The following is a 25,526-nucleotide window of genomic DNA, read 5'->3' on the forward strand; positions in this document are numbered from 1 at the left end:
TCCATCTGTCGGTCCTTCTCGCCTTAGGATCTTGAGCCCGCTGATATATAAGGAGGGCATTGGTTTGAGTTACTACACGAAAGGCGCACGGAACCCGACCCCCTTTGATGACTTCCAGGAAGGTCTACGCGCTGTATCAAGAATTCATTCCAGTTACCAAGACGAACCTTGACACCTTGTTATATCTCTAACGACCGGGCTTTAGTGTACGTTTGCAATCTGGATAATAAACCCAAAATAAAAGACCCTTATAGTAAGTTCAATGTACGAAGTAAAAATAATGCTCACATGCAATGACTTCTTTCTGTTATTATTTGTCTATGCATTTGTTTCTCTATTTTTAATGGAGTTACAAGTTTAAAACAAGTTCCTTTTTTTACTGAAAAAAAAATAAAAAAATTTCTGAGAGGAACCTCATACACCTTAAGCTTACGAACTGAAAATTTTAATTCTAATTAAAAAAACAATTTTGAATTTCATACCTGACTTCTGCAAGACATTCGTAAAAAACCTTATTTGTTTTTTTTTTTTACCTTCTCAGGAAATCAACACATTAGCCAAGCTACGTAGACAAGATTCAGAGACGTTTATGCTAGATTCCATACGACAGCCCTGAAATACAAAGACTATTTTAAAGGCCGTATTTTAAAATAGGGAGACCTGAACATGCAATATGGAACATAAGAGTTGTCTATGAATGACCTTTGGACTACTGGGATTGTAAATCGAAACAAAATAAAAGAATGGGGCTGGGATCAGCAAAAAAAAGTTTAATATGAGCATAGTCTGGGCGAGGAAATGGCATTTAGACCTCACCTTTTTTTAAGGACCCTCTTTTCACCGTGCATGAACAGAATTGTCGTATTTTTTAAAACTAGACACATTTTGCTACCTCTTTCTAAAAGAAAGCTCCCGTTCCCTGTAGCTGAGCTGTAGGCTCAAAAAAGGGTCACATTTTTCAAAACTCAAAAAGTCTCTTTAGAGTTCAAGGCACTTCTATTGATACCGCTCCAAATTCTATTTCAATAGTTACTTTCTACTTTTTAGAGTTATCACTACTAGTTCTCGGATCCGCAAAGGGCGATTGTCTGCTTGCTTTTCGACGTCTTCTTTCTCGTTTTAGATCATGATGACAACCACAGGCAACAGAAAACAAACGAAGAAACTGCTTCCCGCAGTCAGGTCCCCAGCGCTGGGATCAATGGAGCTTAGAGTTGTTGTTTTCCTTGGAGTTGTTGTTTTCGATGATTCGACTGTCAAACAGGATGTTTTAAATGTAACAAATAATGTTGTCCTTAGTAATAATTTAACATATGACTTATGCAAGTGAAGCGTAAATGTGTAAGGTGTACGTCAGTTTACTTTTATACGATCTTTTTACAGTCAAGTACTGATGCCGTGACATAAAATGCAAAAACTTCAAACAGATTGGAATAAATATCTTCACGTTTCAGTCTGCATCAAATTTTTCTTTACCAGAAGTTTTTAGGCGTGGCTAACAGAGGTTTCCACCAGAATCTAAAATAATGAAACATACCATAAACAGAATAAAGCGTTTGCATTTGTTCAGTTATTACCCACGCCCTGTTCTGGTGTAGCGCTTATTCGAAGAATTCTTCCGCTTACAGTAATTCTTCATATGCAGTTGGATATCCTGAGGGAACTGGATACAAATAGTTTCGAATGCACAGATTCAGACATACAAGAAGGAAACACACCACTCGTAACCCTCCCCCCGTACCGCCGCCCCCCCCCCCACCCTCTTAGCGATAAATAACTGTTCATTGCAGTTTTGTACTTTTCGAAGCAGTGATTCAAGGAGAAATTCAAGGGAAGTTCCAAAAAGTCGTTCGAATACTTTGATTCTTGGGTAGTCTCGTTAAAAAAATTACTTGCATACAAAAGAAGGGTGCGCATTATTAGAAAACTACCAAAAATATCCTATGCTTAAAATGTTCTTTTTTTTTCTTTTTAAGTGAGGGGATGAAGTGGGGGGGGGGGGGGTGTCCACGCGCAGTGCTCGTGGATAAGCGAACCCTTTGTTCTAATTGACAAACCGGGCGAGCAATATCGACCCATCTTGTCCAATCGGGATTGCCGCGCGAGAAAAAATTGCTTCGAGGACTTACAATGTTTGGAATTTTAGGACAATGTCAACAATGGAGTCTTAAAAAGCCGCAGATGACTGTCAGAACAAAGAGAAGATGAGCCACTTTCATGAACCTTTTATTGTGCTACAGAAACCTGAAAATATCAAAATTAGAACACAAAGTGATATGTATCCCTTGATTCTTACGAAAGCGATACATGCTTGTCATTTGATAAGTCCTTGATTTATTAGGCTTGTTGGGTCAAGATGGCTGGATGTTAGCCCCGTTTGTTTTTGCGTTTTTATGCACCTTGACTTCGTCCCAATCAATGAGAAAAAAGAAACAAATAATAATGTCCTGCTATCTCATCCTCACGCTTGGCCAATAACGCGAAGATACTAAGTTATTTCAAAGATGCACATAATGTCGTTCAAGCTTTATTAAGTCTAAGGGCTTTCAAACCGGTTAAATTTTGTTTTTCTTGTACTAAATTTATACGTACAAATGAAATCGATTTAGCTCTAAAAGTAAACTGAACAACTTTTAACACGAAAATAAAAACCACAACACACAGATAAACTCGATCCTCTGAGAGCTAAAAATGACCTAAAAGAAAGATTCCCGGGACAAAACTTCACACTCTAATCCTTGATATTAAGACTTTTCAGTCCACAATCAGAGTTAAGCTAAATGCATATGATTCAAAACTTCAGCGACCTGGAGACATCTCCCGGATACACTTGACAGGACTAGAACAAGTTGTTCTTTGACACATGCATGATCAAAGCTGAGAAATGAAGAAGCATCATTGGACGGCTTACAGGCAATCCGCTTCCCTATTCTGAAAAGATGAGAAAGATAGATATAGAGACAATATACAAATCATTCCTTTTTATGGTTATTTGACTAGATAAAGGAATAACGCTTGCTGTCTCTAAAAAAACAAAACAAAACAAAACAAAATTAAAAACAGAAAAACTCAAACATTGTCCTGCGGCGACTTAGTACGTCAAGTCATAAAAAACTGAGATTATTCACTATGAGCTGAATGAGCTCTACTTTCCGAAGGAAAAGATGTAAAAGAACTTAAGTGTCGCGTTACGAAGGACAAGCTCGACAAAACTCATTTTTATGACACACCTGCTTTAAAAGAAGCTTTGAGTCCCTTGTACACTGTGGTAGAGTTTCTATCACTTATGAACTGAACCCAAACCATGTTCCCTTGACTCAGTATCGATTTTGGCTTTGCATTTCCACACAGGCGTCCTGTCAGGATTGGACCGTAAGCGCTAGAGATTGTTTTAGGATCACCAACCATGATGGATGCTTCACGGAACTCAACATAATCGTTTTTGCAATCCTCACTGTCTTCCAGTTCAAATATGTCGAAGTCTATCTGCACCTGCATTCCCTCAGGGACGATTAAAATCCACTGTTCCGCGTAATTTGAGGGGTAGTTCTCAACGTCGACTTTTGGTGAGCCAAAATCAATAGTTTCACCTTCGGTTGCATTCAGACAGTTTATGTTACCCCCTGAAAAATGAAAGTATTCTGTTACCACATGAAAAATTAACGAAATCAATAAAGGTTATCAAGAGAATACGTCTGCTTTGATTTGAAAAAAAATGCCCGTGTGTAAGAACATTTATTGTCAGGTTCATACCCTGTCACAGCTAAGCTTGTGGGTGACACACCCTGTAGTTGGAGGGTGGTGGAGAGTCTAAAGCAGCAGGCTCAGGAGGGGTCGCAATTACCTGCCGGCTCCAGCCTTTGAAAATGGAGGGGGGACTTAACGTCTAGACAAGCAGCGGGACGCGAGATGGGTCAGCGGCAGTTGTCTGTCCAAAGCCCAGGGGTAGGGAGGGTAGGTTTTGGACTCCTCAGCCTCAAATTGTAGTTTTCCTGTGGGTTGAAAAGGGCTTCTTAGCTTATTTTTACAATGTACTGCTTTGCCTGACGGCCTTCAGGCTTATGCCTGGCAACTGCTCAGTCAGTGGGCTAAGACATCGCCCGCCCTCGAGACAGCCTAGCCCATGAAAATGCAGGGGAATTAACGTAGAGTTAGCACCTCCATGCAGCTCAGTTACAGGCCCATTCAAGTGTGGGTTGCAAATAGCTCTGTGTCTAAAGGTCAGCCGGGGTAAGGAGGGTAGGGTCTTTGGATCTCTCGGTCAACTGGAGTTTTTTTCTGAGACTGGAAAGGACTTGTCTTATTCATCTTGGTGGCACTCTGTTTTGCAGGATTGGTATTCAGGCTTGTGCCCTATCACACCTCAGCCATTGGGCTAACACTCCAGGGCTGTTAGAATTTTAACCGTTGGCAGTGAAAGCCATCACCCTATTGAGACCCTGTTTGAATAATTATTACCCACCTGTCATGGATAAGGCTATGAAGGTCAACTTAAATCCTGTGTAATGTACAGTATCATCCGACACGAAGCGAAGATAGCCCGTCGATTAAAAAAAAAAGCCGGTAAAAAAATCCAGCTGTCCAGTCGACGTTGAGGATATATCCTTGTAAATAGTTGTAACTATATCGTCCACATAATTTAGTCTGCCGGTGCAAATAGCTGTAGGTAGTTCCTCTTTGAAGATAGTCGCACTTACAATCAGAGCACATTTCTACGTCAACCCTGGAAAAAATATCACAAACCGATACTACTGGTTTTCAGTTCTTACCAACGCTAAGGACAAAGTGAAGTTTAATCTACTGGAGAAGATAAATTACTTTGAAGATATTTACATTTTTATCCCTTGCCTGAATATGTTGAGCCTTAAAAGTCCCATTAGAGGATTGATTGATTATTAATATAATTGAAAAGAATAAAGAACAATTTGGTCTGAAATCTTACGAGTGATTCCAAAATCGAACGGGCGCACAGCACAAGTATGATTTCAGACCAAAATTGTCGACACAGTGTTCAATCATCACCTTATTAGAATTTAAAAACGCAAAATTCAGTCGCTAAAACACATGATTTTTTTAGTTGGTCGGCGCAAATACTTCATTGATCCACTACTGAGCTGGTTCATAAAAAGTTGCAAAAGTTGTCTTTCATTTTCCTGAAATTTGATCGGTTACTTGAAAGAAGCGTTGAAATCTGATTGTTGTTGTGTTTTAGTAAAGCTATCTCATTGGCTGGGGAAAAAATGAGATTAAGAGCAAAAAGGGTGCAATTCGGGATATAATGAAATGAAATCGAAATGAGGTGTCAGCTTCAAAGTTTGCAGATTACTGACGAGTATTATAAATGAAAAACTGACCTGGAAAAGTGATAAAGAATGCCAGCATAAGTGTCGGGAACCGTAATGCTCCAACATTTGGTCTCATTCTTACCATAACTACCTGACTCAGGATATACAAGCTCACCACTGGAAGCTGTGATGTTCGTCATGCCATTAGGACAAACTATTGTGAAGACAAACAGTTAGTTTAAATTTTGACTTCACTTGTCACCCAAATTGAGAGAACCCATGGGAGATTATCCTGATACGAGGGAGTCACTCGAAGTCTTAAGTAGGGTGGCAAGTTGCTAACTTCCCGCAGAGGTATGTTATTTTTTATCACTAATACATTTAAATCTGAATAACTCGAACCCTTATTGACTCGTAACTGGTGCGAAATAGAGCTAAAGCGCACTTAATTCCCTCAGCGGAGCCTCATATCTTAGGAAATCATTACCTGATAGCTTATCAAGCGAATAAGGCTAAGTTTCGAAAGAGACTGTGGTACTGCTTTGGTGAGAGAGTACAGCTGGGTAATTTAGAGTTAACAACTGAGTTGATAACGCAGATTGGCCACCGTAAAGAGTTTAAAAGTTGACTTTTCGAGCGTTAGCCCTTCGTCAAAGCAATAGAGTCTTCACGATGGCCAATTTACGCCATCAACTCAGTTGATAATACTAATTTACAACTAATACTATACAAAAAGTGAACGTTTTTCAACTAAGACATTGGCATACTTAGATAATACTAATTTACAACTAATACTAATTTTGCTTTCAGTTTGGACTCGCGATTAGTGTGAAAAACTTGTGATCTGAGAGTAGGTATTAAGGTTGTAGTCGATATCTTTCTGCTACTAATAACAATCATTAAAAACTTTCGTGGGGTTGAGGAACTGTACGTTGATATTGCAATCAACAACAAGAATATTATAAACTGAATACACTTACAAATAATTTGCATTTTTATACCGAAACAGTTCGGGTTTCAAATTTACTTGAATCGCATTGTCCTCTTTCAAAGAATAGTAATAAAACTGAAACAAGAAAAAATTCATTAGACATTAGACTGAAAAAAGATTCAGGAGGGGGCCATATAGACTGGTTTTTACTTGTACTTTTTTTATATAATGCAGCAAAAACCTAGGCGAGAGGCAACAGAGAACAATGGGCCATTATTTTCGCTTGTCCAGAAGAGATTGGGACGAAACAGGGTTTTAGTCGCCAAAGAGAAAAAATAAACTAAGAGGAAAAAAAACCTGAGATGAAATAAACACAAAATGAAATACAAATGAATTCGAAACTAAAGTATCCTTCCCCAAATGAAGGCAAGTTATTACATAACCATTTTCATTAGGTGCAGCGCATGAGAAGCTCGACTCTGTAAAACAATCGCCCTGAGTTTAAGAAACGAGGACAGCGACGCCGTCGACAACGTCGGTTAAAAGATGAACTTATATTTTACCTACGAATCGCGCGATACTCTAAAGTCATTTAGTTTGTTTCTCGCCGTAAAAACTATCACGAAACTGAATATGGAAGACAGCGTTAAATTTGAAATAGAAATTCAAAAATTTAGCCATCGCCGTTCACGTTCTCCAGACAACACGAAGTTTGATCATTTCACGTTGTTTTTTTTGCAGAGGACGCACAGAAATTTACAAAGATTTATAACACACGTGCACAGCCATTGTTGTGCTCATGAAACTCGTTGTTTATTGAGGTTCCAGTTGCCGTTGCCGTCGTGGTTTTCTAAAACTCACTTACGTTTCGGCTGCGCTGTTTCTGGATTTTTGTGAAAACAAGCATTTCTTTCTCTTATTGATTTCATTCATGAATGGACCTTAGTGTATTTTGTACACTTATCAGACCCAGCAGTTCAAAATTAAATAAGCCAAAAAGATGTTATTCACTTCAAATATTGCCAGGTTAACGAGCAGGATGTATGCGGTTTTGAACGGGGTTTGCGCATCGCCCAGAAATTTCTAAGCGAGCTGCCAGATCCTTAACACATTGTCACAAAGATTAACAGGTGAAAGTAAAATCAAAAGAACTTAACTTGAAAGCGAGAAAAATGATTCAGGCGTGTCGCTCTTTGGGAAATTAGCATGGTTTGATACACGAGGGATGAACAACTTACCAATGACAGAAGCAGCTGTAATGAGTTGGTTGGAATTGAATACTCTCATTCTTCCGCTCCGTAAATTTCCTTAGTGTATAGCAGTAAAATATCAGGATTCACTGAGCAGAGTACGACAAAGGCCAGCGTGGTTGGTAAAATAACAGTAACCTTATCCAAATATGTTTAACATATTGAACACAACTTTCCATTGTCTATAACCTTGTTGATCGTATAAATGACGTCCACGATGAACGTAACCACGCGGTGTAGTCGACTGTTTGCTTTCAAAGTTTAGAATATTTGCATATTTCTAATTTTGCAATTGTTTGTACGAGATAATTTTTTTCTCCGACATGGCGAGGGTTGTGTTACATGGAACGTTATTTTTATTGTCTATAAACTTATTGACAATAGCTCTCGACCAATGGGAGAGAGGAATACAGTTAGGCCCGAGTCGCACCAGAGCTTCATTTTTTGTTCAAGGAAAAAATTGTTAAAAAGTTGCGAAAAATGAGTGCGACCCCGTATTTGAAAAACCTGCCAAAGTTTTGCAAATCGCCAAATTTTTGCTAATCTTCAAAGGAACCGATGTTCTACCTCGGAAGCTTCCAAATTTTGGCAAAACAAACATTCATGTTTTACCCATTTAACCCTTGGTGTTGCACGGCATAACGAGAAATTTTCCAACTGAAAATGAAGAGGATATTTTTGATTAAAAAAGTTACAAAATTAAGTCGCTTTATTACTCAAAGAGTTTTTCATATTCCAGAGATTCACTGCTGCCAAGATACTCGTCCTAACTCGCAAATTTCTATAGGACATTGCAAAGGTCACTGTAGCGGCAGGAAAACTTCCCACACACACGCACAGATAGTAAACAAGTTCGACAGTTATGACTACTCACAGACTCAGAGCTAATCGAAAAAGTACAAGGTTTCGGTCATTTTCTTAAACGCGAAATTCCAACAATTGCAAAAATCCTCATTCCGCACATGTCTCAAATCGATCGGCTGAACTGTTTACATGCGAAGAAATTTACTTGAAACTGCTGACTGATCGCTTTTTCGAAGATGCTTCACAACAATTGAATGCACTCGTGTTTAGGGTGCTGGGATACTGTGACAGCACCGTCGTGACAGCGCCGCTTTTATATAATAACTGTAATTCTTACCTGGGTCTGGTTACACTGGAAGCAGTGATGTGGACAATACATGAATTCAACCAAAAATTCTCCTTCCGTTGCAAGTATTGAAGCCAGCACTAGTAGCGCCAGTGTCAACCAAAGTGCAAAAGATCAGCAGGGAAATAATTATATCAAAGATCTTCAGCTTTCAGGACGACAACGCCGAGGAAGATATTGATTTTATTAATATGCAATCGCAAATTCCGTTCTCAGACGATAATTTTTTTTTTTTAGTTTTCACGTCGTTGTTTTCCAAGAGGACGACTAAAAAATGTACAAAGGTTTAGAACGCTCATCCTGCGCTATTTTTCTGACCATTAGATCTGTTGTTTTGCCACGTCTTCATTGCCGCCGCCTTCGTAGTTTGCTAAAGGTCCCTTAAATTAACGAGGGTATCACTAATCTAAGTAAATATTTCACCTGCTCAGTAGCGTGCAACGTAGAAGGAGATCCTAAGAGAGAGGATCGCTCCCCAACCCCACTATCACAACGGCTGCAATGAATGAGCTTTCAGCTGAGCATAACTCGTCTTCTAGCGACGATAAGATAATCTTTTAGTGCCGGTGATTTCTATTCAATAGGAAACCTCCTATGTTTGTTTCTAAGATTAAAGGCCACAATGAAAATTGTCAGACTTTGACATTGTATGGCTTTGAGTTTATGTAATTCTTCTGTTATAATCAAATCATTCATTAATTATTTTTAACGAATCATTTCCACATTTAATCCATTATGTTTTGATTGAGGAGATTCTTCGTGACAAAATGAATGGCTGAGCTAAAAAAAAAAAACCGGGATTAAACACATTCCCAATACTTCTGATACTGGTGGCTTGACAAATGGTATTTACGACTGGGCTTCGTTCAAACTCTGAAAATTACTGCGATGTTAAATTGACTCTAAACCCTTGCGGGTTGGCCGAATTTTTTTTTTTTAAGTCGAAATTTTAAAACGCACGCGAATAGACGTGAACTCTCTAGCGGCCTTTGCGCAACAAACAGCTTCACCGGGAGGTCCTATTTCAACTCAACTTTGTTTACATTCACGTTTGAGCCCTTTATTTTTGGAAAGTACATGCAAAAAAGAGAGAAAAAAAACTGTGACAATATACTGCCATCTTCTCCTCACGCTTGGCCAATAACGCTTATCTACTAAGTTATTTCAAAGATGCACATAATGTTGTTCAAGCTTTCTTAAGTCTAAGGGCTTTCAAACCGTTTAAATTTTGTTTTTATTGTACTAAATTTATGCAGATGAAAAAAAAACACAACGCACAGATAAATTCGATCCGATGAGAGATAAAAACGATCTAAAAGAAAGATTGGGACAAAACTACATACTCAAAATCCTTGATATTGAAAATTTTAAGTCGACAACCAGAGTTTATCAAAATGCATATAATTCAAAACTTTAGCGAACAAAAGACATCTCCTGGATACACTTGACAGGACTACAACAAGTTGTTCTTTGACACATGCACGATCAAAGCTGAGAGAAAAAGAAGCACCATTCGACGGCTCACGGGCAATCCGCTTCCCTGTACTGAAAAAATGAGAAAGATTGAAAGATTGATTTTAAGACTACATACAAATCATTCCTTCTTATGGTTAGTTGACAAGAGAGGAAAAAAGTTTGCTGTCTCTTAAAAAAAAAACAAAGACAAAATTAAAAAACAAACAAACAGAAAAACTCAAACATTGTCCTGCGGCGATCATGTCAAGTCATAAAACACTGAGATTATGTACTAAGAATTGAATGAGCTCTACTTTCCAAAGGAGAAAGATATAAAAGAACTTACGTGCTGCGTTACGAAAGACAAACCTAACACCCCTGATTGTTGTAACACACCTGCTTTAAAAGAAGCTTTGAATCCCTTGTGCACTGTGGTAGAGTTTCTATCACTCACGAACTGAACCCAAACCATATTCCCTTGACTCAGTATCGAGTTTGGCTTTGCATTTCCACACAGGCGTCCTGTCAGGATTGGACCAAAATGGCCATATATTCTTTTACGATCACCAACTGTGATGGATGCTTCACGGAACTCAACGTAGTCGTTTTTGCAATCCTCGCTGTCTTCCAGTTCAAATGTGTCGAAGTTTATCTGGACTTTCCGTCCCTCAGGGACGATTAAAATCCACTGTTCTGCGTAATTTGAGGGGTAGTTCTCAATGTCGACTTTTGGTGTGCCAAACTCAATAGTTTCATCTTCGCCTGCATTCAGATAGTTTATGTCACCCTCTGCAAAATGAAAGTTGTCTGTTACCACATGAAAAATTAAAAGTTATCAAGTGAATACGTCTGCTTTGATTTGAAAAAATAAGCTCGTGTCTAGCAACACTGATTGACAGACTTATACCCTAAGCTTGTGGGTGAACACCCTGTGGTTAGTTTGCAGGATTGGTAGTCAGGCTTGTGACCTGTTACACCTCAGCCACTGGACTAAGACTCCATGGCTGATAAAGTTTTAACTGTTGGCTGTAAAAGCCATCACCTCATTAAGACCCTCTTTGTATGGTTATTACCCACCTGTCCTAGACATGGCTATGAAGTTCAACTTAAATCCTGTGTAGTGTACAGTATCATCCGACACGAAGCGAAGATAGACCGTCGGTCCAGCCAAACTCTCGCCAGTTGTCCAGTCGACGTTGACGATATATCCCTGTAAATAGTTGTAACTATATCGTCCACATTCTTTAAACCGCTGGCTCAAATAGCTGTAGGAAGTTTCTTTTTGAAGATAGTCGCACTTACAATCAGAGCACCTTTCTATATCAATCCTGGGGAAAATATCACAAGGCGATATAACTGGTTTTCAGTTCTTACCAACCTAAAGGACAAAGTGAAGATTATCTACTGGAGAAGATAAATAACTTTAAATATATTAACAGTGTTTTTATTCCTAGTCTGACCGTGTTGGACCTTAAAAGTCCCGATACAGGATCGATTGATTACTGATGTAATTAAGATAAATAAAGAGCAATTTGGTCTGAAATCATACGCGTGATTCCAAAATCGCACGGGCGCTCAGCGCGAGTTTCATTTGAAGTCACAACTATGATTTCAGACAAAAATTTCACCACACAGAGTCCAGTTACCACTCTATTACACCCATTTTCAAAACGCAAAATTCAGTCGCTCAAATACAGGATTTTTTTAGATAGTCTGCACAAATATTTTATTGATACAGTTCTTAGCTAACTCGTAAAAAGTTGCAAAAGTTGTCTTTCATTTTCCAGAAATTTGATTGGTAACTTTATAAAGAAGCCTTGAAATCTGATTGGTTGTTGTGTTTCAGTAAAGCCTTCTCATTGGCTGGGAAAAAGATGCAATTAAGAGCAAAAAAGGGTGCAATTTGTGATTTCATCGCATCAATGAGAGCCAAGCAGTTTGCATGGATCTCCAATGATTTCCAAATGAGCGTGATAAAAATAGTTATATCTATTTTGATGATGATTATCAACATAATTATCAGTCATTATCATAACATCAAAAAAAATACGAGAGGCAATCTGATAATTGCGCCGGTTACTTGAAGAGTTACAATTCAATCATTTGCAGTTTTACCCATGAAATATTTTTTTTTTATTCTCGTCCTCTTTTTCTGATTTGGTATCGTAATCAAAAGGAAAGAAACCCACGCTGGCCATGCAGCCTTCAAAAAAAATGACGAGGCTCGAGCATTGTTCAAATATTCTTTCGTCAAGATGGTTGACACTTCTCTCGCTCTTTTTAAGAGGATGCAAGCTATGAGGTTGGAGATGCACCATCTGAAAAATTCGCTTAATCTCGCCGGCGATCATGCATATTTATATCCTTTCGGGAACTAGCACCATATTTCAGAGGGTTTAAAGGTAATTTTCTGAGTTGTTATGAAATTACTTTGGGATTTTTTTTGTCTCTGCTTTTAGATGTACATTAACATGAAGCTTGACAGCAACATCAAATGAAATTGAAATGAAGTGTGAACCTCAGAAGTTTGCATGTTACTGACGAGTGCTATACATGGAAAACCTACCTGGAAAAATAAAATAGAATGAGATAATAAGTGTCGGGGACCGTAATGCTCCAACATTTGGTCTCATTCTTACCATAAGTACCTGACTCAGGATATTCAATCTCACCACTGGAAGCTGTGATGTTCGTTATGCCATTGGGACAAACTATTATGAAGACAAAAAGTAAGTTTAAATGTTGACTTCATATCTCACCCAAAATTGAGAGAATCCATGAGAGATTATCGTGATACGACGAAGTCACTCGAACTCTTTAGTGGAGTGGCAAGTTGCTAACTTCCCCGAGAAGTAGATTGTTTTTATCACTGATTCATTTAAATCTGAATACCTCGAGCCCTTACTGACTCGCAGCTGATGCGAAATAGAGCTGGAGCGCACTGAATTCCTTCAGCAGAGCCTTATATCGAAGTCAAATCTGATTGCTTATCAAGCGAATAAAATTTGAGTTTTGAAGTCATGACCAAATAGTCCGTTCCGTCTGTCCATACCTCCATACGAGAAATTACATTCAGACTTCACAGTAAGTCGCATTTCTAGCACAAGTCAGGGCATTGTATATAGGGTAGGGAATAGGAAACCGAAAAAGGAAATGTAGAAGAACGAAAACAAACTTGTGTATCAGATGATATGCAATCTAGTAAAGAGAAAAGTAGGAAAGTACTTGTCTCGTATTGTTCATTTCGTGATTCACTGCCTATCCCGAATAAAATTATTGATTTATGAATAAAGGGGGTAAGTTTCTAAAGAAACTGTGGTGCTGCTTCGGAGGGAGAGTATAATAGGGTAATTTAATCGCTCTGACGAAGGGCTGAAGCTCCAAACTGTAGCTTATAAACTCTTTACGGCGGCCAATTTACGTTATTAAGTCAGTTGATAATACTAAATTACACAATTATTGATTGTTTGATTTATTGTTTTGAAAACTTTGGATGGCAGATTTTTAACTAACTGCTCGATGAAATCAGGGTAATTACCCAGTGTCGCCCATTTTCTGAACAAGGATGTTCTCTATTTTCTTAAAAATACTTCACTGTGCTTTATAGACATCCAAATTTTGACATATTTCCATCAGTCTAAACGACTCTGGTTGAGTGGGATTTCCAGTGCTAAATTTTCTTAAGTCTGTCAAGCAAAGTAAATGCAGCCTCAATTGCTTTTTGAAGGTGTAGGTGCACGTGAATGTGTGCATTGTATGCCCAGCATGCATAGAATTCTAGACATGATTTTTCAAATCTAAATGTGAAAGTACGTCTGCAGGGGATTCCCCTTTTTATATGAAATAGCTTAAGCCTTGAACTTTATCACTTCCTAAAGGCCTTATTTAGTATAGTTGACGTCGCGTTGTACATGCTTGAACTTTAGACTCGAGTGTCATGTTTGCTTTACCTTTGGACTCGCGATAAGCGCGAAAAACTTTTGAAGATCGTCGAACTGAGAGAAGGTATTAAGGTTGTAGTCGATGTCTTTCTGCTATTAATTACAATCGCTAAAAACGTTCGTTGGGTTGAAGAACTGCTGATATTGGACTCAATAACAAGTATATATAAACTGAATACATTTACAATGAATTTGCATTTTATACCGAAACAGTAAGGGTTTCAAACTTACTTGAATCGCATTGTCCTCTTTCAAGGAATAGTAATAAAACTGCAACAAGAAAACATTCATAAGACATTAGACTGAAAAAATATGCAGGAGGGGGCCATATAGACTGGTTTCTACTTGTACTTTTTTTTAATATAATGCAGCAAGAACCCAGGCGAGAAGCAACAGAGAACAATGGGACATTATTTTCGCTTGTCCGGAAGAGGTTAGGACGAGACAGGGTTTTAGTCGCCAAAGAGAAAAAATAAACTAAGAGGAAAAATAACCGGAGACTAAATAAAACACAAAATGAAATACAAATGAATTCGAAACGAAAATTTCCTTCCCCAAATGCCATCGCCGTTCACGTTCTCCAGACAACACGAAGTTTGATCATTTCACGTTGTTGTTTTGCAGAGGACGCACAGAAATTTACGAAGGTTTATAACACACGTGCACAGCCATTGTTGTGTCCATGAAACTCGTTTCTTGAAAGTGAAATGTGATCATCGCAGTAAATTTTCCAATTTAAGCAATTGGAGAGAAGAAGCCTGAAAAAAAATCAGGGCTTCAACGGGATTCGAACCCGTGACCTCCGCGATACCGGTGCGATGCTCTACCAACTGAGCTATGAAGCCACACATTGGGAGCGAGGTCAATTTATTGAGTTCATATCTTCCCGTGCAGTGAAATGATGTGAAGTTTTTATATGAAATAATTCATATTTGTACTGCGGTTGTAGATGAAAGTGAAATGTGATCATCGCAGTAAATTTTCCAATTTAAGCAATTGGAGAGAAGAAGCCTGAAAAAAATCAGGGCTTCAACGGGATTCGAACCCGTGACCTCCGCGATACCGGTGCGATGCTCTACCAACTGAGCTATGAAGCCACACATTGGGAGCGAGGTCAATTTATTGAGTTCATATCTTCCCGTGCAGTGAAATGATGTGAAGTTTTTATATGAAATAATTCATATTTGTACTGCGGTTGTAGATGAAAGTGAAATGTGATCATCGCAGTAAATTTTCCAATTTAAGCAATTGGAGAGAAGAAGCCTGAAAAAAAAAATCAGGGCTTCAACGATTTTTTGATTTTTTTTTTTGATTTTTTTTTTTTTTTTTTTTTTTTTTTCAGGCTTCTTCTCTCCAATTGCTTAAATTGGAAAATTTACTGCGATGATCACATTTCACTTTCATCTACAACCGCAGTACAAATATGAATTATTTCATATAAAAACTTCACATCATTTCACTGCACGGGAAGATATGAACTCAATAAATTGACCTCGCTCCCAATGTGTGGCTTCATAGCTCAGTTGGTAGAGCATCGCACCGGTATCGCGGAGGTCACGGGTTCGAATCCCGTTGAAGCCCTGATTTTTTTCAGGCTTCTTCTCTCCAATTGCTTAAATTGGAAAATTTACTGCGATGATCACATTTCACTTTCATCTACAACCGCAGTACAAATATGAATTATTTCATATAAAAACTTCACAAACTCGTTTCTTATTGAGGTTCCAGTTGCCGTTGCCGTCGTGGTTTTCCTAAACTCACTTACGTTTCGGCTGCACTGTTTCTGGATTTTTGTTAAAACAAGCATTTCTTTCTCTTATTGATTTCATTCATGAGTGGACCTTCGTGTATTTTGTATACTTATCCGACCCAGCAATTCAAAATTAAATAAGCCAAAAAGATGTAATTCACTTCAATAATTACCAGGTTAACGAAAGTACTCTTGAATCCTTGCTAAAGTTGAGCAGGATGTATGCGGTTTTGAACGGGGTTTGCGCATTGCCCAGAAATCTATAAGCGAGCTGCCAGATCCTTAACACATTGTCAATAAGATAAACAGGCTAAAAGACATAGAGGAAAATCAAAATCAAAAGAACTTAACTTGAAAGCCAGAAAAATGATTCAGGCGTGTCGCTCTCTGAGAAATTAGGATGGTTAGATACATGAAGGATGAACAACTTACCAATGACAGAGGTAGCTGTAATGAGTTGGTTGGATTTGAATACTCCCATTCTTCCACTCCGTAAATTTCTTTCAGTCTGTAACAGTAAAATGTCAGGATTCACTGAGCAGAGTACGATAAATGCCTGCGTGGTTGGTCAAATAACAGTAACCTTATCCAAATATGTTTAAATGTGTTTGTCTGTAACCTTATTGATCGTAGAAATGACGTCCACGATGAACGTAACCACGCGGTGCAGTCGAGTGGTTTCCTTTCAAAGTTCTAATTTTGCAATTGTTTGTACGAGATAAATTTTTTCTCTGACATGGCGACGGTTGTATTACATGGAACGTCATTTTTATTGTCTATAAACTTTTATAATAAAGTTCGGATATAACGCATGCTGTCATTGGTTGAAAGAGCGTGCTCTATGAGAGTATAGAGCATAGAGCTGAGCTAAAGCTGTCACGCCATCTGCCAAATTGTACTATGTTCGACCTTTTCCGGGACTTCTTTTTAGTTTTTTTCCGATAATTGAAAGTGAAATTTCGAAACAAGCGAGCCGGCAAGTAGCAACAGAAGAACCAAACAAAGGTTTGTCAACTTACCAGGCGCCGTAATTTACGTTATTGAAACGTGAGCAGATACAAAAATCCTCAAAGGAAAAACAAAATAGACATTCCGAGTATTAAAGATTTTCATGCTCAGTTAGATTGCAAGCTTACGTACGGAAATAAAAATCAAACACAACTAACACTCGTACAGTATATAAAGTTCAGTGTTCAAATACAAAACTGAACAAAACAGAAATGATGAAAAATATAACCAAACTGGCATAACTGCTAAAATTCATTCTAATCATGACGGTGTCTGCGCGAATATAATCATGCTGAAGTCCATCGCGGCTCGCTTATCATGGCGATCTCCGGTCATCACAGTAAAGCAAGCCTCAGAAACTACATCGGCCGCCCTTCGAGTAAAAAATAAGAGCTTGCTCTGATATCCTTTCCGATGCGTTGAATGGAAAGTCACATCAGTCACTGCAGCCGAGTTTTGCCGTATTGTCATTCCGAGCGATCTTCATGTTCCGGTGAATTCGGCTGTTGTTCATTCAAAATACACTCGCCTTGAACAGTTTGTTTTCTACCTTGTCATGTGAAAAAACTCACGTGTTTTTATGAGCCATAATTCGGCTGAAGTTCACTGAACATTTCACTTCAAGATTCTGTATTAGTATTTAAAACTTCAGGTAACAGTGTTAAACTCGACCTGCCGAACTATTTTAGTTTGAAAACTATCGCAGAATGTGAACTTTGATGGTTTGACACTTTTGACAGCTTTAGTCTTGTACAGCCAATCAGATTATTTGAACCATTCTAACAGAGATTCTGATTGGCTTATTGAAGCGTGCCTTATGAGAGTATAGAGCATGCTGACGACACTGTTGTTCGCTTTAATAATAATAATTTGTTTTGAAAATTGAAAGTAATGCTTGGGGAATTCAATGGTTTCTTTATTATAAAACAAATAGAGAAGCCTTGACTGTGCTCTGTTCTGTTATAGAGCACTTAGGAAACGGCTAGAGCACTCAAGACACCCTACTTACACAATCTAAATGGCTAACACCCATGTAATCTAAATCTAGATCATTGGGTTCAAGCCGTCCTAAATGATCATCTAAGTCTTCCCAGTAGCTCATTAGATATGCATAAACATTTCGACCAATCTGATCCTTCACTCTTCGGTGGACGAGCCAAGGTGATCGCCACGAAATGCGTCGGTTAAAGCCCGTTTTCTTAGATGTGAAGAATATTGGGCGCGATGGAAAGAAAACCACCGTATCGATTCCGCTGAGAGTGGATCTTGGGAAGCAGCCTCATAAGAGTACGGAGGAAAATAGTCAGGACACCAACAGTCCAGTGGAACAAGATGTCCCTCTTGGCGATCTCGATAAGCAGGACCTCTCAACTCAACAGCAAAATCGCGTTTTGAGTATCTCTGCTAACTGGGAAAAGGTACGGGAAAAGTTGCTGAATTCGTACATTGAAGAACAGCATCTCCCAGACAATGTGAACTGTGTGAACTGTCAAAAGAGTATCGCTACAACAAGATGTGAGTACTGTGGCCCTCGCCAGTACTTTTGTGTTGGATGTGCTCGAGCTCTACATGTCAATCGAAACAAGTTTCATGTACTTGAGCAATGGAAGGTGTGTATGAATATTTTGGGGCCAGTTGTATTCTAGCTACTTTTAGTGTAACATATCTTGCTTTCTTTATTTTAATAGGATGGGGTATTTTCTCCTTTGTATGCAGACGAGGCAACTGTTAGCTATGGCCATACGTGCAGAACCGCAGCAGTAAAGCTGTTCAGACTTCTGGATGCCTCAGGTCAGTTCATTTCATTTATAGTGGTTGGAGAATACTAGAATGGTTTAAAAACGAAGCGTTCTTTTTCAATTTTATCTGTTCCTTTTTCACATTTTCCTGCCGCTTGCCTAAAATCAAGAACGCTAATGATCTTAATGATAATGATACGATTTAAATTCTCTCAACATGTCAGGGCCAGTAACTAAAATCAAACAATCAGATTGCTCCATTGCCTGTCCAATATTTTCTAAGTATTGGACCGGGTAATGTACTGAATGATCCCACATGCAATTAAGTTTTTTAATGGCTTGCCAAAGAGAAACAATAAACTTGGCTTGCATCTATCTGTAAGAATCTTTTCTGTCATGCTGGGAGAATATTGGTCCTTGGACTTTTCTGTACAGACCTCGCTGCACTTGGTTTGTACTGTCAAGACCTTGGGCCAATATTCTCTTAGTATGGCCCTTGCACTTGGTTAATAAGGTGTCTATACAGCCCTCAACAAAGTAAGAGGTATTTAAAGCTGTATGTAATGTTTTTTTCATTTTGTTTACTTAACTTCTTAAGTTGTTCATTTACTTTTCTATGAATGTCAGGAAATCATCACCTCAAATATGTACAAGTGTGTGATTGTGAGCCGCATGCTATCACACTCTTGAAATGCCAGTTCTGGCCAGGGTCACCAGCAAATCCCACCACAGGATTCAGCTTCAAACTGATGGAGTTTGTGGAGAAGGTCTTTCTTCATTGTCAAGTGTCCCTGCTAAACATCACTGAAGTGATCACAGAACTCAATCCTCAGCAACAGCCAACACATGTAGGTTTGCTCACAAACAGTCTTTTTGAGACATGACATGAATTTTTTTAATTGATTGATTCTGGTTGAATGGTATGTTTTTTTTTAGGTGAGCTCAATTTACAGTATCCTTAATTCAGAATGCTTTGAAGAATTCAGGTATGTTTGCATATAGGTTGAGAATATCAGAGCTGCTAATTTGTGGATGTACAATGTCTTCTAAGGTATTATTGATATTAGAATTAATATTATTTTTACTATTATTATTGTTGTTGTTCTTGTTATATTAGTATTATTAATATTATTATTATTAGTAGTAGTAGAGGTAGTCACATGATTTACAAGTGCTTATTTATATTATTATTTTATTCATTTATTTATTATCTAGTCCCCCAGCTAATATAGATCTCAAACTCATGCTTTGCTTTTGTCGCTTTTGTGTTCATATGATTCAAAGATACATTGACTGTTTGCTTTAAGGTCAAGATTCCATTTACATTAATTTACAAAACATCTTTCTTGTTGTACATGTACATTTACTGACTTTCTTTAAGAAAGTCCTGATTGACATTTTGTTGTTTTCACATGAAGGTATTTCATGTATCAGTACAGGCATTGTACAAAGTACAATGGAAGTTTGTACAATGGAGCTTGGTGTCCTATATGTCCAAGGGTAACTATACATTGTAATTTGTTCTGAATAGTAGCTTGCACTGTAGTTCTGCAGTATTAATTTTATGTTGTTGTTGCTGTTCTTTTTTATATCTATTTTTCTCTTTTCCCCTCTCTTTTGAACAGGATGATGGTGTTCTCATTGAAAGCATGGATGGGTGCTTTGGACTGTGCAGAAAGAAGGACAAAGGGCATAATTTAGGAACACCCAAACATGGAACACTCCTATTTGCAGACCAGGATGATGTTGACAATTTTGTCAACAGTTATGGCAAAGCTGGAGCAGACATGGAACAGGTCTGTACTTAAGATAATGCAATGCTCATACATTATGGCATAAATGTTAATTTAATAACTGTATGATTTTCCTTTTGGCCCTTTAAATTCAAGATTTTCTGTTTTTGTCCCTTTTTTTTTTCACAGAACTGCAGTAAGTTCCATGCTGGAGAGGTTCTTTCAGCTTTAAGATCAAAAGGCAAAAACAAACTCTTTGACGAGAAAGGTGTCTTTGGGCGAGTATGCAGACATGACTTTCCCAAAGGATTCCATAACATAAAGCATGGTGAAAGGTATGGAGTATGTAAATACATTTTACCTAATGTTGTGCCCAATCCTATATGTATTGTCTGTTAGAGAGTTATATGATAGAGCCATTATTATGAATTTGTCAAGCTGACAATTGGCACACTTGTATATACAATACAGGTGCATCCTATGATTCTTTACACTATTAGCATCACCATTGTATAACTTTGTTATTAATTTGAATGTCATATTATAGGAAATATGTTCAATTTGTCTTAGTTTTGTGTAAAAAGATATAAAAGAAAAAATTGGTTATTGATTCACCTTTTCAACAATCTTTTCTCTCTACAGAATATCATACTCTGTTTATGAGCTTAAGAGGCTTAGAAGTCTTAATGAGAGCACCAGAAACAGAGTAATCATCATGTATGACATTGCTTGTCTATTAGCACACCATTTGAAGGTAACTAAATTTTTTGAACATGGATGTGCAGGAGGCTAAATTGTAATCTAAAGTGGCATTTAATTATGTGGAATTGTCCAAAGTATTTTCTATTAAATTTGGGATGAAATAAAATAATTTATTGGAACAGACTGGAATTATGTGAATTGTGGAAAGGAAATGAAGATGTAATCATCAGAGTTATTTACTGAATTTTGAGCAATTGGCTTAATCAAATAAAATGTCATTTTTGCAACTGACGTAATTCCATTGTCTGTTTCATCACTTCCTTTCATGGGTACTGGCTTGCTCCCAACATATGGGGGTTCATAGTTCAGTGGGTAGAGCATTGCAATGACAATGTCATGGGCTCAAATCCCAGTGGGGCCAGATTCTTTTCTTCTTTGTGTTTGGTTTAATTCCCATTATTGCTTACATTTAAATTGCATGAATATCTGTGAGGATCACATCTTAACTTCAGAATAGTTTATTACTACTGACACAATTTTCATTTACATGTACATGATTATATGTATTAGTGTTTATCTCAGGTAAGCCTCTTGGAAGGTGTTGATGTTGCCATACCCATATTCCATTACTATGGGCACAAGGCATCATGCCAGGTTAGTATATATCAGTTTAACAGTAAATGGCCTTGTGGCAATGTGAAAAAATGTGTGGCAATACCTCAACATTGGTTAAATACAGTTGTAATCATACACATCCCATACTTACCTACCAATGCCCGGTGAGCAGTGTGGGATCTGAAATCTGACAGCAGTTTCTAAAATTGAAAGCAAATGATCTGCAAGGGTCAGCTAAGCAAGCAAGGTGAAATATTTAAGCACATGTACATGATCCTTATAAAAGAGTGGCCACCCTACATAAGCCTATCAGCTTTGGAAATGACCACTAACCAGTGAGCCTTTACTCAAGGTTAATTTTACCTAGAATGAAAATTAAAATTTTAAGTATATAGCCTGCAGCGCAGGTGGTTTTGGTGGTTGTCATCTTTTGAGTGTTTGTTTTACTGGAAAGTTGGGGCAAAAATACAATGCGTGAGGAGGTCTCATGCTCCAACTCTCCACTGTTTTCCTAATTCAAGATGGTGCTTTGAACACTCAAGTTGGAAATATTCATTCACACTGCTAAAATCTGCCTGCACTGCAGGCTAGTACATGTATTTGCTAAATATCTGATGCAAGGTCCATGCCATATTAATGCTTTTATCTTCAATAATGGTTTTATCTTCAATATGATTGTCTGTAGATCCAGTACAGTCCAAGAAGGATCAAGGGAACTGGATTGACAGATGGTGAAGGGGTGGAAAGGTTATGGTCCTTTCTGAGAAGGTTTTCCTCTGTCACTAAAGAAATGAGTGCTCACAAAAGGACAGATGTTTTGACTGATGGGCTTCTTCACTATGCCCAACATTTGTATCACAAATTTGGTATGGTTAATTTTATTGAACACATAACTTTCACATTTCTGTGGGTTTTGCTGAAAAGTAAAAGGGATATCAACTATTGACCACTACTTTAGCTGGACAGCTTTATCTACCCTGTGTTTTCTGTCGTAGTTGCAATTCTTCATTTTTTCAATATGGACATGTGCAATGTATGTACAGATGTAACTCGAGGTTGACTAGTCTTATTAGTACACATCAAACTGATTCCTTTTAATGTTCACAGGTTTTAGTCTAAAAGCAAAGTTTGCAAGGGCAGAAATTCTTCTACAGGATGTCAGTGCAAAGCTTAAGGAACTCACTGAAAAACTTCCAGGTACACATTTTAAACCTTTTTTTTTTTTACTCATTGCAATGAAAAACAGCACAATGACTTACATGCATGCTATATGATTATTGCAAATTATACTTGTATTTACCTGTACTAGATTGTGATGATGATATGATACAAGAGTGGCAAAAGGAAGAAGTTGAAGCACTGAAACCAAAAGAACACGGTAATTTTATTCCTCAGCATTTGTTAACAATCATTAGGGAGAACAGTTTTTTTTGTATTCACTAATATATTATTAATCTGTCACAGGATTAATACTGCAGTGGGACGAATCATATGTCAGCTTGCTCCTCATGTCTAAAAAACTCAGGTATATAGTGTGTGGAAGTACCACCTACCAAATTATTCATGACTTACATTAGCGAGTACCTGAGCTTTTCGAAAGCGATTAAACTTGTAAAAGGCGAAATTCCTACCTAACCAATCGTTGTAGTGGACTACGTGAAACTGATCCTTTAGTTGATTCATGGCATTACCTGATCCTTTGTGACCTCGGCTTAAATAGAGCTGTTTTGTAGAGCTTTCTTCGGTCAAACCCAGTCTGGTCAAGTCAGGTAAAAAACCAGTCAGCTCAGCGGTATTTAATAAATCCACTTTGGAGCCAACTTTGTCGTTGTTAGTCATTGTCTCGAGGATAGTCAACAACCGTAATAGATTCCGGCCTTCCCGCAGCCAGCGAGTGCCCCCAGGAAAGCCTTTTTCCCAGAAGAAGTTTATCGGGTTGTTCCCCGTCCGTCCGTTTATTTGTGAAGGCAAAAACCTGTTTTCACAATAATATAAATATAGTATTCGTACTCCCCTTTCTTTCCACCCTAGCAAATATAATTACTAAGTATTAAACTGAACATATTGTGTACGTATCTCCACCCATTTAAATTTTTTTTTCAGAAATGAATTGAGCTGTGTACAAGATGAAGATCAAGGGAAAGTAAAAGATGTTGAAAAGAAAATCAAACGGTAAGTCATAAATATGCAAATTCCTTCCTTGCAGCAACGACTGGAATAATCAGGTTCTGCAGACAGGGAATTAAGGGTGCCGAAATTAAAAACAAATAATAAACTTACTTAATAACTTACTTACATTTATTGTACATAGGAACGAGAAGGCCATAGTAGCCATGGAAAAGAAGCATCACATCAGAGAAAGATGGTCCGATCTGTCTCGTGTGTTTGTAACCGTTAAGTCACGTCTCTACGAGAAGAGAAAGAGCGAACTCTTGTTGAGTTTACATTGCATGGCATCCGAAAGAAGTTTCTTGGTGGAATTGAAGCGAAAATATGCTGGTAATAAACTGAAGAAACTGCTATGTAAAATATTTAGTAGCATGTGTATTTTGGTGATCATGGTCTGCAGTAATTCCGTCGTTATGTTGCTGCGTATGCCCGTTGTTTTTGACTGCGACTCTAGGCATTGTACTGGGATTATTTGAGTTGGGGTATGAGGGCTAAATTTTCCCAGTTCTCAAGTCTTACACATTTACATTTTTCCGTCTAATCCGTAAAACTGTCACTGAATTGCGTTTTTAGTTATTATGAACTTTTTAATTTTCAGATGGCCAAGCAATTGCCATAAAGCTCTCAAAGCAGATCGACAAAGTCGTCAAGTCCATTCACAAAACTTTGTCCGAAATAAATGGGTATCTTCCCAATGATGTACCCCAAATTCTTTATGACGATGCTAAGGATCCTAAGAGCAGCATTTACTCTGAAGTCCAAGAGGAAGGGGACACCGTTCCTGCTCTTGTTAGGAGGCAGATAATTGACCTTTTCTGCTTACACAACAGGTGTCAGGAAGAGCTTGAACTGTTGAAGGAGGAAATGAATCGCCTTGTCTCTTTTCTCCAAAACGAAATCAGGCTTATAGATGAATCAGTGGATGCGTATCTGCCTTACACTGATAACCCTCTTAATGCAGGAGTGATAGCTTGTCTTAAAAAGAAACGGATGATTCATTGTAATCACATTTCCTCGCTGCTGCTTTTATGGGGTGGTATCTTGGATTCCCCTAAACCTATTGGTCATGCTGAGGTAGCAAAAACCTATGCTAATTTGAGTGGCATCGACTATCCTCTAGATGACGAGAAATCAGACGAATCGATGATGGAGGAAGTTGTGGACGATGAGGCCTTTGTGTTGGAACTGACATCAGACAGCGAATTATCTGATAATGAATAAAACTCATTTTGTCTCTGGCGCTTGCCAAAACCATACAGAAACAGCCTCTGTTTTGTTTATGTGCGCGCGCCAATAGCGGGTAAACTTCTCGGAAAACCCAACAAATATCAATACATTGTGTAGGATTATACTGACTGGCCAATCATCACAATATGTTTTAATAAATTCTCACCGATGGCAAATTTCATCTCGGTGGTGATTTGTAGCAGTTTTTACGTTATTAGGATTATACGTAGCATGTGTAGACGGTGTATTTTATATGCTAATCGGTGCCGAAGCTCCCTCAACGGACACTCGTAAGTGAACAGCTGTACTAACCCACCTAGTCAAAACTCCGTTATATTAGACTCCCATACAAACTCTTTATTATTGAAAATCATGTTTGTATGGATTGGAGTTCACTGGAGGTACAATTGTAGGCGTGGAACAGATGTCGGACCATGAGTCACCGTTATCAATTTTGAGAGGTCCACCATTGTCGAACAAAAACATTAGTCATCTTTGTCCATCTGTACCAAAAGGAATGATAGATAAATAGATATTAGCAAGTATGGGGTGGGTGCCTCGAATATCTTTA

At 38.1% G+C, this 25,526-nt stretch overlaps 2 protein-coding genes and 1 pseudogene across 4 annotated transcripts in view; 1 reads left to right on the forward strand and 2 right to left on the reverse strand.

Annotated features, from left to right (window-relative positions):
- Positions 1-291: 291 nt before the first annotated feature.
- Positions 292-7,594, reverse strand: LOC149035222 (procollagen C-endopeptidase enhancer 2-like; annotated as a pseudogene). Its single transcript, XR_016182582.1, has 6 exons — positions 7,455-7,594; positions 6,313-6,351; positions 5,355-5,499; positions 4,463-4,723; positions 3,231-3,623; positions 292-3,024 (listed from the first exon to the last, which is right to left on the reverse strand). The product of XR_016182582.1 is annotated as a procollagen C-endopeptidase enhancer 2-like (transcript).
- Positions 7,595-9,270: 1,676 nt separating this feature from the next.
- The window catches only part of LOC149035223 (ovochymase-2-like), a 36,729-nt gene continuing 20,473 nt past the window's right edge, over positions 9,271-25,526 (reverse strand). The window contains exons 1-7 of one of the 2 annotated variants that reach the window (XM_089192536.1): positions 16,382-16,448; positions 16,195-16,270; positions 14,244-14,282; positions 12,638-12,782; positions 11,149-11,399; positions 10,468-10,860; positions 9,271-10,161 (exon numbers count right to left, since the gene is read on the reverse strand). In XM_089192536.1, the coding sequence (XP_089048662.1) occupies positions 10,070-10,161; positions 10,468-10,860; positions 11,149-11,399; positions 12,638-12,782; positions 14,244-14,282; positions 16,195-16,243 (969 nt within the window). In that variant the 5' untranslated portion in view covers positions 16,244-16,270; positions 16,382-16,448 and the 3' untranslated portion in view covers positions 9,271-10,069. Of the gene's footprint in view, positions 10,162-10,467; positions 10,861-11,148; positions 11,400-12,637; positions 12,783-14,243; positions 14,283-16,194; positions 16,271-16,381; positions 16,449-25,526 lie in introns of those variants that run through there. The other variant, XM_089192535.1, reaches the window with a different exon arrangement.
- On the forward strand, positions 17,820-25,131 carry LOC149035224 (uncharacterized). Its single transcript, XM_089192540.1, has 16 exons — positions 17,820-18,380; positions 18,459-18,561; positions 19,137-19,357; positions 19,446-19,495; positions 19,928-20,009; positions 20,135-20,305; positions 20,432-20,577; positions 20,885-20,996; positions 21,527-21,598; positions 22,245-22,425; positions 22,667-22,756; positions 22,869-22,937; positions 23,024-23,084; positions 23,663-23,731; positions 23,871-24,058; positions 24,327-25,131. Exons 1-16 carry the CDS (start codon positions 17,946-17,948, stop codon positions 24,947-24,949), a joined length of 2,673 nt encoding a protein of 890 aa, XP_089048666.1. The 5' UTR covers positions 17,820-17,945; the 3' UTR covers positions 24,950-25,131.

This window comes from Pocillopora damicornis, chromosome 13 (assembly GCF_964200805.1).
Source record: "Pocillopora damicornis chromosome 13, jaPocDami1.2, whole genome shotgun sequence".
In the NCBI taxonomy this organism is placed as follows: domain Eukaryota; kingdom Metazoa; phylum Cnidaria; class Anthozoa; order Scleractinia; family Pocilloporidae; genus Pocillopora; species Pocillopora damicornis.

Excerpts from the sequence above, each read along its gene's own strand:
- LOC149035224 (XM_089192540.1), top strand. The coding sequence starts at position 17,946 with ATGCGTCGGTTAAAGCCCGTTTTCTTAGATGTGAAGAATATTGGGCGC. Across the intron at positions 18,562-19,136 it reads CAGACTTCTGGATGCCTCAG|GAAATCATCACCTCAAATAT; the intron begins GTCAGTTCATTT and ends TATGAATGTCAG. Across the intron at positions 24,059-24,326 it reads ATTGAAGCGAAAATATGCTG|ATGGCCAAGCAATTGCCATA; the intron begins GTAATAAACTGA and ends TTTAATTTTCAG.